Source organism: Dunckerocampus dactyliophorus, chromosome 17 (assembly GCF_027744805.1).
Source record: "Dunckerocampus dactyliophorus isolate RoL2022-P2 chromosome 17, RoL_Ddac_1.1, whole genome shotgun sequence".
In the NCBI taxonomy this organism is placed as follows: Eukaryota; Metazoa; Chordata; class Actinopteri; order Syngnathiformes; family Syngnathidae; genus Dunckerocampus; species Dunckerocampus dactyliophorus.
The window spans coordinates 2,425,875-2,443,497 of NC_072835.1; the positions used below are offsets into that span (position 1 = coordinate 2,425,875).

General features: G+C 41.3%; 1 protein-coding gene across 1 annotated transcript in view; it reads right to left on the reverse strand.

Annotated features, from left to right (window-relative positions):
* Nucleotides 1-241: 241 nt before the first annotated feature.
* The window catches only part of nnt (nicotinamide nucleotide transhydrogenase), a 60,979-nt gene continuing 43,597 nt past the window's right edge, over nucleotides 242-17,623 (reverse strand). The window contains exons 19-22 of the mRNA XM_054757198.1: nucleotides 13,104-13,185; nucleotides 12,409-12,527; nucleotides 6,472-6,587; nucleotides 242-4,164 (exon numbers count right to left, since the gene is read on the reverse strand). Of these exons, the coding sequence (XP_054613173.1) occupies nucleotides 4,021-4,164; nucleotides 6,472-6,587; nucleotides 12,409-12,527; nucleotides 13,104-13,185 (461 nt within the window). The 3' untranslated portion in view covers nucleotides 242-4,020. The remainder of the gene's footprint in view (nucleotides 4,165-6,471; nucleotides 6,588-12,408; nucleotides 12,528-13,103; nucleotides 13,186-17,623) is intronic.

Sequence of the window (17,623 nt, forward strand, 5' to 3'; positions counted from 1 at the left end):
ATTTTATATTTTTAAAATTATATGTATTAAACTATATATTACAACAAATATATTTATTTTTATTAATTAAAATTCCATTAAAAAAATTTAGTTTTTAAAAGACTGTTTATATTTAAAATTGTAAAAAAAAAAAAAAAGGGTGAAAAAATGAAATGAAATGAACCCAAAGCCAAAATTTAGAGTGTGCTGCATCTGTGTGGTGATAAATGGGTAAAATAAGAGGAACCCCCCCACCAGCCAATGTAGTGTAAATCCAGGTTTTTATTCTTCTTATGAGGGACGAGGCTGCACATGGTCAACAAAAGTGGAAAAGAACACTCACAGTACATTTCCATAGCGTTCCACTGGCCCAGCACGCTGCATGAAAAGGTGGTACAAGTGTTGGCGCTTTCACAAAAATACTTTCCTGAAGGGGGGGGGGGGCAGAATGTACACACACACACACACACACACACGCACGCACGCACGCACGCGCGCACGCGCACACCAAAACGCTCCAAATATTGTAATCGTGTGTAACCTTTATCCTTTTTACACGACAGCAGCAAACTGAGGTCAGGTGATCACAACAGAAATCCACAAGTTTCAAAATAAAGGAAAAAGAAAAAGAGCACGGAAATGACGAGCGATTGGTCGGATGGCTTTCCAACGGAGGAAGGCTATTGGTCGGTGGTGCGGTGAGGTAGAGGATGAGGAAGAGGCTGGAATATGAGTACACATCAGCAGGTGGTCTTCCAGGACCCTTTGACTGATCGGAAATCATCACCATCATCATCATCATCATCATCTCTACTTCTAAGTCGTTCATCAACATTTCAGCAAAAGGCAACAAAGCAAAAGGACACAAACGTTTGGATAAGACACAAAAAGAGCTGGAGAAAGATCACCTGTTGGTTTTTATATTTTTTACAGACGTGGCAGCACTAGCGGCTAAGGTTACGTCCACATTAACTCAGAGATTTTAGTTTTTAAATGCATATTTCCTATGTGTAAAACATTTTTTGTCAAAAATGAAGACTTTGCATCGCTCGTTTATGGCGGTTAATCGATTCCAGACCGGGCCGTAATGAGTGAAGTAGGATTCCTCATTAATAAACGCAATATTTTGGTAATTAGAGAATGGAAAGCCTGCGTACAGCCTTCTAAATACTCCCTTTTAACATGATTAGAGCCCTCTAGACATGAAATAACAGCCCTATGGTCACATAGTAGAACACTACATCTTTGAATGCCACTTCTGAACACCTTATAGTTCTATTTTACTTCATTTCGTCATGTTTAATGCTTGAATACGCTTCTTTTAGGCCAGAGATGTCCAAAGGTTTTTCCTCCAGCGGGGGCCACATAGTGGAAAAACGAAAGGATGCAACTTTTCCACGTTGATATTTTGTGAAGATTTGCTAGCGAGTTCATCTCAGCTTTGTCACATTAGGTGGAAAAGCCTATTATTAATTATTAATTATTAATATCAACTTCACTCTTTGCTGTTCCCCCCCCCCCCCCCCCCCTTCAGTTTTTGCTGCTGTTATTTATGCCAAATATTTCAATTTTCATCGGAAATGTTTAAAAGTTAAAAGCTAAATTACAACTTTATTTTGTTTGTTTCTCATAATATTGGGAAAAAATGTATTTTTTCTTAAATATTCCAAGTCTGTGCTACTAAAATTACATTCCATTTTCTCCTAATATTTTTGTTTATTCTTGTAAAATTGCAATTTTGTTCTTGTTAGAATACGACTGTTTTCTCTTCATATTTTGACTTTATTCTCCTCACAGTAGAACTTTTTCCACAACCCAGTTTTCCAAAACTGACAACTTTTGTTTGTTTCTCATCCTTTTGGAACTTTTTCTTTAATGTTTCAACTCTATGCTACTAAAGTTACTTTATTTTTCCTCCTAATATTAGGAGTTTAATCTTGTAAAATCACAATTTTTTTCTTGTTAAAATCTAACATTTTTTCCCCTTTTTTTTCATAAAATAATGTTTCTCCCACCCCCATTATGCTGTTTTTTTATTGTCCAGCTTTACACTTCCTGTAAACCTAATTTTTTAAATTTCCTCTTAAAATGAGTGTTTTTTTTAAATTGTCCAACTTTGCTCTTCTTGTAAATGTTCTATAATTCTGATTTTATTCCCATAATATTGACATCCAAGCATTTTCCTGCAAACTCATTTTTCAAAAGTAACAACTTTATTCGTTGATTTTTGTTTTTCATAAGATTACAACTTCAAAACAAAAAAAAACATCTCTTTAATATTTCATATGCCTTATGCTACTAATCCGACGTTATTTTCCCCTCATAATTACGTTATTCTTGTAAAATTGCAACTTTTTCTCGTTCGATGACAACTTTTTTTCTTGTAATGCTTTGACTTTATTCTTGTAAAATTACTGCTGATTTTTTCATTTTTGCTTTTTCTTGCTCAATGATATTTTCAGAATATGCTGTGAATAAAAAACAGCTTTGGACACCACTGATTTAGGCCAAAATTACTGTGTTTTCCGGACTATACGTCACATTTTTTTCTCCATGGTTTGGTTGGTCCTGCGACTTGTACTCCGGAGCGACTTATGTATCTGTTTTTTTCCCCCTACTGACAGCCGCGAGACTGCGCTCTAGGCTCGTGTGCCAGTATCTGCTAATCCTATCAGTCCCGTACCACTGAAAATGTACAACGTAAACATCAACTTAGAAAAGACGGCACACAGACACCCCCGAAACGAAAATCACATTCTGCAGATTACCAGCTGCAAGTTAACCAGTCATGTTATGTTGTTTAGGCTTTAGTTGTGTGAATAAGTGTTAATGTTACGGTAACATACCACCTATTCACGTTAACAGACGCCTGTTGTTCTCCATTTTATTGTTACTACTATAAATTGCCTTTCAAGATGAAATGTCTGTTCTTGGTCTCTTATTTTATCAAATTAATTCACGCCCAAAAATGCGACTTATGATCCAGTCTGACGTACATATGTTTTTTTCCTCTTCATTGTGCATTTTTGGCTGGTGTGACTTAAACCCCATAAAATTTGCTTAAAAATGCATATACAGGTATATTTTTAAAACATGAAGAATTTGTCGTATTCAACCATGAAACAGCGATGATTTACGAATGAATGTATTTTTTTAAAAAACGATAGAGGGAAGCTGAGCAACGGCAGTGTCCAAGTCGGCTGACGTCGCTTCTTCCGGCCTCTGATTGGCCAAAACGTGTTTGCGCGCCAGGACATGTGGACACAGACTTTTTATGTCTTTGTACTTTTTTTTTTTTTTTTTATGTGTGTACATGTGGACTTGTTAGTCTGAGCAGGCCATCAAGGGACTACGCCTACACTTCCTAAGCGCGTGTGCTCTACTCTACTTGACTGTATTGCTATGTTTCCTCACACTCAGCTTATCATGAATGGGAGAGAATGCAGCATGTGGTAAAAACAAAACAAAAAAAACAACACAAACAGGAAAAGGCTCCTATGTTCTATGAAAGTTCATTATCTAGTGCTCCTCCTAAAAAAAACAAAACAAAAACAAAAAGAAGTCATTTTACACAACTAACATCCTCATTACGGTAAATGCTCCAATTAACGCCAACAATCACAGCTCCATGACAGCTGTGGCTGTAGGCAACCCCCTGTAATTATTTTATTTCTTTTCTTTTTTTTTAAATTTATTCTTATTTATCTAGCTCTGCATGTGATTTGAAATGTTGGCATGAAAGTCACTTTCTCATGCACTCCGAGTCATATGTACATGTAAGGTCTTCCAACGGAGGCTTTGTGATTTTCGGGGCTATAATTAGAGCATGGAAGGTAATCTACTGTACTTTTCTATAGTATGTGTTGTGTTGTAGGTTAATAATAATAATAATAATAATAATAATAATATCTTCCTTCATGAAACCAAATAAGTGAGCACACAAACATGTGTACAGTAAGGACAAACGCTGCCGTTTGTTTTCTATTACTGTAAGATGTGGTGTCATCACAAAGACGACCACTGTCTTATTTGTGGCGAAGGTTACTGGACTTCGCGGACCTTGCTGTGCAAGGCATCGCACGTCTTCTTGGCGTCGCCCAGCAACATGGCCGTGTTGGGCTTGTAGAAGATGGGGTTGTCCACGGCGGCGTAGCCCACTCCCAGGGAGCGCTTCATCACCACCACCTGCACACACCAGGAGCAGATAAAGATCATCTGTTGTTTTTCTTTTGTAGGGTTTTTTGGGAGCTTTTTAAATTTTTTTTAAAAAATAACAACACAGGAGCTGCTGTCGGCCACAACTCACACCAGTATCTGCTCCCTAGAAATAAACTAAAGGCTCAAGTTATATCCACAACAAAACAGATATTTAAAAAAACAAAAAAAACAGATATTTGCTATGTGCGCAGCATCATTTTTTGTCAGTAAAAATTAAGATTTTGCCTGGTGGAAGATGTGTCATGTAGTTTCATATTTATAGTGTAGTTCAACGATTCCAGACCCGACCGTTACAAGTGAAGTAGGATTCCTTATTTATACATTGAATATTGTCATGCACAGAAAACCTGTTTACAACCTTCTAAAAATGTTTTTTAACAGTATTACAGCCCTCTAGACATGAAATAACACCCCTATAATCCCCTTTACACTCTTATTAACCAAAATAATAGACATAATAAGAGAAAATAAGACATAACAGATTCACACAAAGAGTTCTTTGTTGTTTTTAACATTGCAGCCACGAGTGGCTGCCTTTCAAGCAGCTCTGTTTGTTTATTCAAGCTCATTTTTATGTGCCATGAGAGCGACGTCCGGCATCGGTGTGATCCCCGGTCTACCAATTGATAGAGGCAGCAGCAGAGCCAGGGCTACGATGAAAGCGGCTAGCAAAGTAGTGGTACCTTTGGTGCCTTCTATTGTCATGGGAAACGTGAATTCACTACCGATCAAGATCGACGATGTGGCAAGAACTCCATGAAGACCTTCATGGAGTGCAGCTTCTTTGTGCTTCACTGAATGGCTAACAGCTAGCATCCCGGATGCTAATGTGAGGAGCTAGCCGGCACTTCAGTACAGTCAGAGCGGCAAGGAACACGAGCCTGCGGAAAGCGCAAAGGAGGTGAGCTTGCACTGTATGTGGTGTCATCCTGGCCATGTGAACATTAGAATGTTCATCTGCACAGCATTTTTTTTAAAAATATTGGTTTTCATTATCGGGAAAAACTCTACCATGTATACCAATATCACATTTTTAATGCTAATATCGGGCCAATATCAGTGGGACGATATTATTGGACATGCCTTATTATTATTATTATTATTATTATTATTATTATTATTATTATATTTTATTGTAATAGTTTATTATAAGTGGTGAAGATGGCTTCACCAAGGGCATCAACTGTCTGGAACTGATGGCCATTTTTATAAACTTCTCTTGCCATCCATCCCCAAATGTTCTCTATGGGATTTAAATGAGGGGAACATGCAGGATGGTCCAAAAGAGTGATGTTATTCTCCCTGAAGAAGTCCTTGGTCAAGCCAGCATTGTGAACTGCAGCGTTGTCCTGTTGAAGAACCCAGCTGGTACCACACAGACCAGGGCCCTCAGTCATGAGGGATGCCCGCTGCAACATCTGCATCCGTTTGACGACCCTGCACCACCTGAAGCTCCAGTGTTCCACTGAATGAAAAAGCCCCCCAGACCATGATGGACCCCCCTCCACTGTGCCGGGTAGAAAACATCTCAGGTGGGATCTCCTTGTCATGCCAGGAACGTTGGAAGCCATCTGGACCATTAAGGTTTTTCATTTTTTCCCCATCAAAAAATAAAACTTCTTTCCACCTTTCAATGTCCCGTGTTTGATGCTTCAACTGATCTTAAGATTTTGATCAGGTCTGCATATAAATTCTAATTAAACATTGCCATAAAATCAAATAATAATAAATATATTTTATGTTCTTTACTGCCCAGCCTTGAGTCACATGACAAGACTAACAGTGGCAATGCTAAGCGAACTGCGCCCACGTGCACGACAAGTATCTTTCTTTTTTTTCTTTTTTTTTTATTTTTAGTGTCTAAAAGCGCATGTTGAGGAAGTTTATGTTGAGGAATGACTGCTTCAAGCTTCACTGCTATTTTGCAGACACAAAACATTTCCCTAAACACACTCTGCAATTATTGCTGCACCTGCATGCGTGTGTGTGTGTGTGTGTGTGTGTGTGTGTGTGTGTGTGTGTGTGGTTAAGAGGAGCATCTCCTTTTATTGCTCCTATCAATCCCAGATCTGGGCTTAGTGCCATTCCACAGGGACACAGTCACCCCCTAATGGGATCAGGATGGGACGCACCTGGAGTTGGAACCATCTCAGTGTGTTTGTGTGCGTGCGTGTGTGTGTGTGTGTGTGTGTGTGTGTGGTTTTTTTTCATCTATTTTGGGCCTGGGGATGCAGCGATGATAATAACGTGGCGTGCGCTGGCCAGATGTCTCACCTGCTTTGCCTTCCAGACCTCCAGCACGGGCATGCCGGCGATGATGGAGTTGGGGTCTTCCTGGGCGGCGGAGTTCACTGTGTCATTGGCGCCGATGACCAGAACCAGATCAGTCTCTGATTGGACACACGTGAATAGAAACCACAAAGATTCATCAACATTGGACAACATGAAGGCGTGGCTATTAGCTGCACAACAGCACAGGTATTGACAACCACAATGTATCCCACTGGGCATCTTCCAGTACAAAACTAATAAGCATATTTTTCTTCCATTAAGTATGGCTTTTGACACATATACATTGGTCATAAAATGAAAAGAATGCAAGAAAATAAAGAAATATACTCTACATTGGCTGTTAGAATTAGCCTAGTCTAGCCTGCATTCAATCATTAACTTATTTTTACCCTGCCAAAAACATCTATGTGTTCACCACGGGTGTCCAAACCTTTTCCTCCAGTGAGGGCCACATTGTGAAAAATGAAATTTGGATATTTTCTAAAGCAACACACTAGATATGAGAACAAGTTATATGTATTTCATCTCAATTTAAAAAAACATATCAACTTCAATCTTTGCTTCTTTCACATTTTTACTTTTCTTTAAAAAATATATATATACAGTGAGGGTCATAAGTATTTGCACCCCCTGCGATTTTGCAAGTTCTCCCACTTATAAAATAGGGAGAGATCTGAAATTTTCATCATAGATGCATTTCTACTCTTAGAGACATAATCTAAAAACAAATATCCAAAAATCACATTGTATGATTTTTTAAAAATGATTTATTTGTAAATTACTATGGTTCATAAGTATTTGCACCCTTGAGAATCAGCAATAATTTTGACTCTCAAAGAGCTCTCAGTCCACCCTAAAAAGTCCACCTTTACACCACGAGTAACCACCCACCTACCACCCCTTTGAGCTCACTAATGTCACCTGTGCACCCCACAGTCAGTCATAATCCAACTGCTACCATGGGCAAGACAAGAGAGCTTTCCAAAGACACCAGAGACAAAATAGTAGAGCTCCACAAAGCTGGAAAAGGCTATGGAACAATTGGAAAGCAGCTTGGTGAGGATAAATCAACAGTTGCTGCAATTGTCAGAAAATGGAAAAGGCTGAACATGACTGCTAATCTACGTCGGACTGGGGCTCCATGTAAGATCTCTGCTCGTGGGGCATCACTCATGATTAGAAAAGTGATAAATCAGCCCAGAATTACACGGCAGGAGCTGGTCAATGACCTGAAAAGAGCTGGAACCACAGTTTCAAAGTCTACTGTCAGTAGAACACTACGGAGTAATGGTTTAAAATCATGCAGTGCACTGAAGGTTCCCTGTTGAAGTCAGCACATGTGCGGGCTCGTCTAAAGTTTGCCAAGGACCATCTGAATGATCCAGAGGGGTCATGGGAGAATGTCATGTGGTCAGATGAGACAAAAAATTGAGCTTTTTGGTGCAAACTCCACTCGTCATGTGTGGAGGAAAAAGAAGGCTGAGTTGCATCCCAAGAACACCATCCCTACTGTTAAGTATGGGGGTGGAAACATCACGCTTTGGGGGTGCTTTTCAGCAAAGGGGACAGGACGACTGTACTGTATTAAACAGAGGATGAATGGGGCCAGGTATCGTCAGATTTTGGACAACAACCAAATACTTATGACCCTCAGTATTTATACTTTATTCTTAAATAATTTTTCTAAGTTTTATTTTTGTAATATTATGACTTTTTCCCCAACCAAATTTTGCAAAAAATGACAACTTTGTTTTATTTGTTTCTCAAAAATATATGTTTTTTTGTTTAATATTTCAACGCTATGCTATTTTTCCTCAATATTGCGAGTTCATTCGTCTCATAAAATTACAGCTGTTGTATTGTATTATTTTTCATACTACAACTTTTTAGTAAAATGTATTTTTTCTTTAATACTTCAACTCCATTCCATTCCATTCCATTTTCCTCCGCTTATCCGGGTCCGGGTCGCGGGGGCAGCAGTCTCAGTAGGGAAGCCCAGACTTCCCGGTCCCCGACCACCTCCTCCAGCTCCACCGGGAAGACACCAAGGCGTTCCCAGGCCAGCTGTGAGACATAATCCCTCCAGCGTGTCCTAGGTCTTCCCCGGGGCCTTCTCCCGGCTGGGCATGCCCGAAACACCTCACCAGGGAGGCGTCCGGGAGGCATCCGGATGAGATGCCCGAGCCACCTCAGTTGGCTCCTCTCGATGTGAAGGAGCAGCGGCTCTACTCTGAGCTCCTCCCGGATAACCAAGCTCCTCACCCTGTCTCTTAGGGTGAGTCCCGCTACTATACGAAGAAAACTCATTTCAGCCACTTGTATCCACGATCTCGTTCTTTCGGTCATGACCCAAAGCTCATGACCATAGGTGAGGGTGGGAACATAGATCGAACGGTAAATTGAGAGCTGTGCCTTCCGGCTCAGCTCTCTCTTCACCACGACGGTCCGGTACAGCGACCGCATTACTGCAGACGCTGCGCCGATCCGCCTATCGACCTCACGCTCCAACCTTCCCTCACTCGTGAACAAGACCCCGAGATACTTGAACTCCTCCAAATGGGGCAGGACCTCAATCCCAACCCGGAGGGAGCAATCCACCCTTTTCTGACTGAAAACCATGGCCTCGGATTTGGAGGTGCTGAGTCTCATCCCAGAAGCTTCACACTCAGATGCAAACTGTCCCAGTAAACGCTGCAGGTCACAGCCCGATGAGGCCATCAGGACCACATCGTCTACAAATAGCAGAGATGAGATCCTAAGGCCCCCGAACTGGACTCCCTCGACACCTTGGCTGCGTCTAGAAATTCTGTCCATGAAAATTATAAACAGAATCGGTGACAAAGGGCAGCCTTGGCGGAGGCCAACGTTCACCGGAAACAGGCTTGACTTACTACTGGCAATGCGAACCAGGCTCCTGCTCCGGTTGTACAAGGACTGAATGGCACGTAGTAGCGCGCCACCAATCCCATACTCCCGGAGCACCCCCCACAGGACAACGCGAGGGACACGGTCGAATGCCTTTTCCAGGTCCACAAAGCACATGTAGACCGGTTGGGCAAACTCCCAAGTACCCTCCAGTAACCTTGCAAGGGTGTAGAGCTGGTCCAGTGTTCCACGACCAGGAAGAAAACCACATTGCACCTCCTGTAGCCGAGGTTCGATTAACGGTCGTACCCTTCTCTCCAGCACCCTGGAATAGACTTTCCCAGGGAGGCTGAGGAGTGTGATCCCCCTATAGTTGGAACACACCCTCCGGTCACCCTTCTTGAAAAGGGGGACCACCACCCCAGTCTGCCAATCCAGAGGTACTGTTCCGGACTTCCACGCAATGTTGAGGAGAAGGAATTCAGGGCGAAACTCGTCCACCCCCGGAGCTTTGCCACTGGGGAGCATTTTGACTACCCCAGATACCTCAGCCACGGTGATGGAACTGTCCGCGTTCGTGTCCTCAGTCTCTGCTTCCTCTATGGAAGGTATGTCAGTGGGATTGAGAAGGGCCTCAAAGTATTCCTTCCACCGCCCAACTATATCCTCAGTCGAGGTCAGCAGGCCCCCGTCCCCACTGTAAACAGTGTGGACCGGGCACTGCTTCCCCTTTCCGAGGCGCCGGACGGTTTGCCAGAACCTCTTCGAGGCCGACCGATACCTGTCAGCTGCTTCAGGAGTCCCACAAGCCATCCATGCTCGATAGGACTCCTTCTTCAGCTTGACGGCAGCCCTGACCTCTGGTGTCCACCATTGGGTTCGGGGCTTGCCGCCACGACTGGCACCGACCACCTTGCGGCCGCAGCTCCGATCGGCTGCCTCAGCAATGGAGGCACGGAACAGAGCCCATTCGGACTCGATATCCTCGTCCTCCCCTGGGATGCAGGAGAAGCTCTGCCGGAGGTGAGAGCTGAAGACTCGACGAACAGGAGACTCTGCCAAATGTTCCCAGCACACCCTCACTACACGTTTGGGTCTCCCGGGTCTGTCCGGCATACTCCCCCGCCATCTAATCCAGCTCATCACCAGGTGGTGATCAGTTGACAGCTCAGCCCCTCTCTTTACCCGTGTGTCCAAAACATGCGGACGCAGGTCTGATGATACAACTACAAAGTCGATCATAGACCTGCGGCCTACGGTGTCCTGGTGCCATGTGCACTTATGGACATCCTTATGTCGGAACATGGTGTTTGTGATGGACAAACTGTGGTTCGCACAGAAGTCCAACAACATCACACCGCACGGGTTCAGATCGGGGAGGCCGTTCCTCCTAATCACGCCCCTCCAGGTCACACTGTCATTGCCCACATGGGCGTTGAAGTCTCCCAGTAACACGACAGAGTCACCAGTTGGGGTGCTCTCCAGCACCCCTCTGATGGACTACAGGAAGGCTGGGTACTCTGAACTGCCGTTTGGCGCGTACGCACAAACGACAGTCAGGACCCTTTCCCCAACCCGAAGGCGTAGGGAAATGACCCTCTCGTTCACCAGGGATGACTCCAACACAGAGGCACCAAGCCGGGAGGCTATTAATAAGCCCACACCAGCTCGCCGCCTCTCCCCTGCAGCAACTCCAGAGTAGAACAAGGCCCAGCCCCTCTCGAGGAGTTTGGATCCAGAACCCAAACTGTGGGTTGAGGTGAGTCCGACTACATCAAGTCGGAATGTCTCAACCTCTCTCACAAGTTCGGGCTCCTTCCCCGCCAGAGAAGTGACGTTCCATGTCCCAAGAACCAGATTTGGCCGCCGAAGACCAGGTCGCCTAGGTGCCCGCCCTCGACCGCCACCCAAAACGCAATGCACCGGACCCTTATGCTTGCCCCCGCAGGTGGTGGGTCTACGGGGGGGAGATCCCGTGTGGCTTCTTCGGGCTGAGCACCGCCGGGTCCCACGGGTGAAAGCCCGACCACCAGACGCTCGCCTGCGAGCCCCTCCCCCAGGGCTGGCTCCAGGGTGAGGCCCCGGTATCCCACTTCCGGGCGAGGTGCGGTCTCTCCTCGTGTGTTTGTTCATACGGGTCTTCTGAATCACTCTTGGTCTGGTCCGTCACCCAGGACCTGTTTGCCTTGGGAGACCCTACCAGGGGCATATAGCCCCAGGCAACATAGCTCCTAGGATCACTCGGGCACACAAACCCCTCCACCACAGTAAGGTGGTGATTCACTTCAACTCTGTGCTGCTAAAATTGTGTTATTTCTCAGAAAATTAACTTTGAACTAAATTAGCTTTTTCTCATTCGATGAAAATTATTTTCACATTATACTTGTAAAATTACGGCAGATTTTCTACTTCTTAAATTTCTTTTCTTTCTGTAATATTATGACTTTATTGCCATAATATTATAACTGTCTCCCCATAATATAACTTTGTTTTGTTTCTCATAATATTAGAACTTAAAAAATATATATTTTTTTAATTTAATATTTCAACTTTATGCTAATAGAATGACATTCTTTTTCCTCATAATATAAGTTTATTCTCATAAAATTGTGACTGTTCTCTTCATAATATTGAATTTATTCAGGAGAAGCGGCATAGAAAATGGATGGATGGAAATTACAGCTGTTTTTTCTTTTTTAATTTTCCAACTTTTTCTTGTAGATGTTGTTGTAATTATGACTTGTTCCCCCCCATAATATTTTGGCTTTATTCTTGTAACTTTTTCCACAACCTAATTTTCCAAAAATTACGACTTTGTTGTTTTGTTACAACTTTTTTTTAAATTTAAGATTAAAACTTTATGCTACTAAAATAAAGTTATGCTCATATATTCACAACTTTTTCTCATCTGAATATTTTTTTTTCTCTTAATGCTTTTTTGGTCTTTGATTTCATTATGGCCACAGGGAACAGACAATTGCTGTTTGGACTGAATGGAAAAGAATTAGGATTTTTCCTTAGCGTATGTGCTATGATTTATTTTCATCTCCTCACCGGGGAAGTCCTCATTTATTTCCTCCATCTCCAAGACGATATCATATGGGACGCCGGCCTCGGCCAACAGCACGTTGAGCTGTCCGGGCATACGGCCGGCGACGGGGTGGATACCAAACCTGTGGACACAAGAGCGTCATCGACCACACACGCACTGAAAGGGATTACAGTCATTAAGATTCATACTATACATCAAACAAAAAGAGGAGTTTACATCCTCCTAATCAAGTATGAATGCTCCCAGTAGCAGCAGCGGCATCAAACAACGGAGGCGGGACAATTAGACGGGCTTTTCTTCCATCCGCCGGACGTTTGCTACACACATCCACCTGATATAATAGAATTTTATATATATATATATATGTGTATATGTGTATGTATGGTATGAATGGGAGTGTGAATGGTTGTTTGTCTATATGTGCCCTGTGATTGGCTGGCGACCAGTCCAGGGTGTACCCCGCCTGTCGCCCGAAGTCAGCTGGGATAGGCTCCAGCATGCCCCCGCGACCCTAGTAAAATGAATACTTTTTTTTTTTTTAAATAACACAAATAATAAAATATAACTAAAAAAAAAAAGCTTTCGTGGGTCACACAAATGATATGGCGGGCCGAATCTGGTCCCCGGGCCATGAGTTTGACACCTGTGCTTTCAGGCAACATGCAACAAAGGCTAGGATGAATTTAAGTTGACTTACCGGACATTCTTGCCAGCCTCTTTGAGATTCTTCACCAACTCGGCAATGGGGTACTGTGCCTTGGCAGCACACAGACCATACCCTGCAGGCAAGTTCAAACGTGCACTTAGACAACCATGCTATGCAAAAATCACACTAACAACAACAACACACACACGCGCGCGCACACACAGAAAATGATCAAAATTACACTTTCAACATTCTGGAAGTGCAATCCTGCATCTGGCCCACCGTCAATTAACTCATTCAATATAACATATTTAAATGTTTTTAGAAACCCAAACGACCGATCTCAAAGACTTATTTTTATGTCTTTTACGTGCGAGAGGCAAAAGGAGGTGATGACGCAACTGCACACTAACAGATGTCACTGTTCAAGCAGTTTTAAGCCATAAAAACGGCCGCAAGGTGGCAGAAGCGCATTTGAACAGAGCTCAGCATGGCTCATTTCTCTTGGAGGTTGAAGTTGAAGTCACATCCCCATCAGCAGTGTAGTACAACAGTGACTCACCGCTCACAATTGGTCCCGTGAGTCCAGTTCTGGACGGAAATCCGTGACGGGGGAACGTAGTTCCGCTTAGTTGCTGGGGCAATTTAAGTAAAGAGTTTGTCTTGTCAAAACAATGTGCGTTAAAAAGAGTAATACATTTGCATCACAAAAATGCCTCCTCGAAAAAAATCTGACCTCACAAAATACTCTGCGTTATAATTTTCTCCCGGCGTATCCCTGCGCACTGTCGCCTCTCCATTCTTGTGTATTTGATGAAGACGCTCAGATCTTCTTCTGCTGTGGAACACACACGTAAAGATGGCCGTGGCGCTCCATCGCGGAAGAAGAGCGTCATTATCGCGAGCGTCTTCAAAAATCTGAACTATCCCTTTAATAAAATATTTATCATTTAAAAAAAACACTCGACAGCAATGAGGAAGTGGAAGAGCATGGAGGAGTGTAGCGTGCAGGTTAGGCATTGTAAGGTAATTTTAACGCATGCATTTTTAAAAATTGTTTTTTTTATTATTCTTGTACAATTACTGATGATTTTTCCATTTTTGTTTTTTTATTTTCCAAATATTAAAATTTTCCTCTTAATACGTGTACATTTTGTAAAATTTTAAATTGCGTCTTTTGTCGATTAATAATTTGGCTTTATTCTTGTAAAATTACTGCTGATTTTTCAATTTTTGCAGTTTTTTATTTTCCAACATTTCGTAATATTTTGACTTTATTCCAATAATATTAACTTTTTCTGCAACCTAATTTTCCAAAAATTCCAGCTTTATTTTGTTTCTTATATTATGACTTGAAAAAAATTGTGTATTTTTCTACTAAAATAAGATGCCTGTTCCTCTTATTACACTTTTATTCTCAAAATTGCGACTTACATGACAACTTTTTCTCTTAATATTTTAGCTTGGTTTAATTTTATTTGAACCTGCATTAAGGTTACAATGGAAAGCATCTCATGAATCATTTCACAGTTTCACATGTCCAAAAGGAGTAGGAAGAAGCAAAGCTTATTGAATCCTACCCCCCATCTGTTCCACATCTTATGCAGTACATATTATTCACTTCCTGCATTCCATATAATAACCATTGTAATAATAAATCAATAATCATAAATAATAAGCATGACAGAAGAATTAATAAACAAATAATCAATATAATAAATAAATAAGATGAAGGCAAGCATAATAAAGCAAGTTCAAGACTCTTCTGCCTTGTATTTAGCAAACATCAACTGCTTGTATTGTTTTTTGAATTCGCTCGTCTTGTTGCATTGTTTGAGTTCCTTGCTCAATCCGTTCCATAATTTAATTCCACATACTGAAATGCTGTGGGTGTTCAGCACTGTTCTCGCATATAATAAGTGTTTCAAGTTTAATTTTTCCCTAAAATCATATTTCTCCTCTCTTATAGAGAACTACTGTATGACATAGCAAGTTATTGTTAACTTTATGCATTATTTTAGCAGTTTGAAAATTTACTAAATCAGCAAATTTTAATATCTGCAATTTAAAAAATAACGGGTTTGTACGTTCTCTGTACGCGGCATTATGAATTATCCTCACCGATCTGTTTTGCAGTACATTGAGTGAGTGAAGATTTCTTTTATAATTATTACCCCATATCTCCACACAATAAGTTAGATATGGTAATATCTACCAAAGAAAAGTGTGAAGTGATTTTTGAACAAGAACATACTTTGCTTTGATCAATATTAAAGTATTTCTTGCCACCTTTTGTTGTATCTTTTTCATATGAGATTTCCAACTCATTTTTTCATCTATTATAAATCCCAGAAATTTATTTTCATTCACTCTGTCCACTCCGTCTATTTGTATTTGGTCGTACGTATCCTTTCTGCTATTTCCAAATAGCATTATTTTAGTTTTACTTAAGTGCAAGGATAATCTTTTTATCAAACCGTGTCTTTAATATGACCATTTCATCATTCTTGTGTGCTTTCCCCAGAACAAAAGGCAGTGGTATCATCCGCAAATAATACCCACTTTAAGTCCTTTATCACTTTATAAATGTTGTTGATATTCAAATTGAACAGTTTTGGTCCCAATATTGACCCCTGGGGTACTCCACACATGATATTTAAAATCGCAGATGTGTATTCTCCTAGCTTTACAAATTGCTTCATGTTTGCTAGGTAGCTTTTATTAACCCAATTCAAAACTAATCCTCATTCCATTCCTCCACTGTCCAGAGTTTTGGAATTTCTTCCAGTTTTGGTCCAATATTTACTAAATAGTTCACATTTCAGCTCCCTCATTCATATCGTCCTTATTAGTGTTTCCAACCATAAAATAGTGAGGGTAGTCTGCTTTCTTAGTGCTGTTCCTTATAATACTATTTAAAATGCCCCAAGTTGCTCTAATGTTATTTTTATTTTCATCTAGTAATTGACTGTAATATTCCCTTTTGCACACTCAAGATTGTTGTCAACTTATTTTTATAAGTCTTATTTTTTTCTGCTTCTTTACCGTGTTGAATGATACATTTCCTGTTTCATGTATTCTTCCTCTTACAGGCATTTTTTTGTCGTTTTGTCATCCATGGCTGGTTGTTTTTCTTTTGCTTCTTGGACTTTTCTTGCCAGGGACAGTCCTTATTGTAGAGCTCCAAACAAGTGCGTAGAAAGTGATCATATGCTTCATCACATCTTGGTTCTTCTAGGTCTTACATTACATTACTATGCATTGTCTATGACGTCATCTATTTCCTCGTACTTATGTGGATTCAGAAGATCAATATTGAAATCTCCACATATAAAAATAGTTTTTTGACCTTTGCCTATAAAGGTTGTCTTCATCCAGTCCTCCAACATTCCAATCCTTGACTTTGGACTTCTATATACTGTACACAACTTATGAACACATTTTTGCTTTTTTCTTTACGGATTTCAATCGTTATACATTCTAGGATGCTGTCAAAAAGAAATGACATATTCTTCACCATTTTGTAGTTCACATGTTTGTCCACGTACACAGCCACGCCTCCTCCACTTGAATTGTTGGGGTTTCTACAGGTCATTTCATATCCTTCCAGGTACCCTTCAAAGTCATACCTTTGTTAGCATGAATCTAAATTTCTGAAATTGCAATTACTTCAAAAGGTTCAAATATTGTTTGATGTTATTAAAGTTCTGCTGTTTGTGGATAATTGACAACTTATTGCTGATATTTAGATTACTGTTGTATTGCTCCTCCGTATAATAACGACAGTCATTTGTGATGTGACAAAAAAAGTTTGAGTCTGGATCTACAGTAAGTCTTTTTCCAAATCCTGTTGTTTTTGATGTGTGAAACAAAAGGTGTCCAATTGTAGACCTTCTTGTGGCATATTAAAGCCGTTTTCCTTTTCCATGTTGGGATAGACCTCAGTATTTATCTAGATCCTTGATGTCTTTGACAACAGGAGCTCTGGCCTTTGGTCCTCCAATTCATTTAGTACAGATTTTGCAATTCTGCAATCAGATCACGTGCTTTCTTGGCAATTTCAGCATTGCGCTTTGTCAGATGGTCATTCATGTAGACGTTTGCACCTTTCAGCTTCTTTCCTTGTTTCAGCAGTGCAGTCTTGAATTTCCTGTGAGTGAACTTGACGATGATGACGGGTGTAGTGCTGTTCCTGCCATACAGTAGGATACAGGTATCAATAGTTTAGATGTCTACGTCCACTTCCTTAGATTGCAAAAAGGTGACAACTTGTTGCTCCTTTGAAGCGACATCCATTTCGTCTGGTTCGTCCTTATTGGCCACTGCCCTGGCATAGGACCTCGGTTTGATCCGAAGCCCCATCACGACCACATTGTTCATTCTCGTGTTCTGATCCATGTCATCTATGGTGGTTTTCAGTTGCTCAATGATTTTGTCTTTTTCTTCAGTCTCTTTTTTGAGAGTGGCTCTCAGTGCTGCATTACTTTCCTGTAAATCTTTATTCTCCACTCTCAGACCTTGAACTTCATCCTTCAAGTCCTGGGCCTTCTGCATTAAGGAACCCGTGTTTT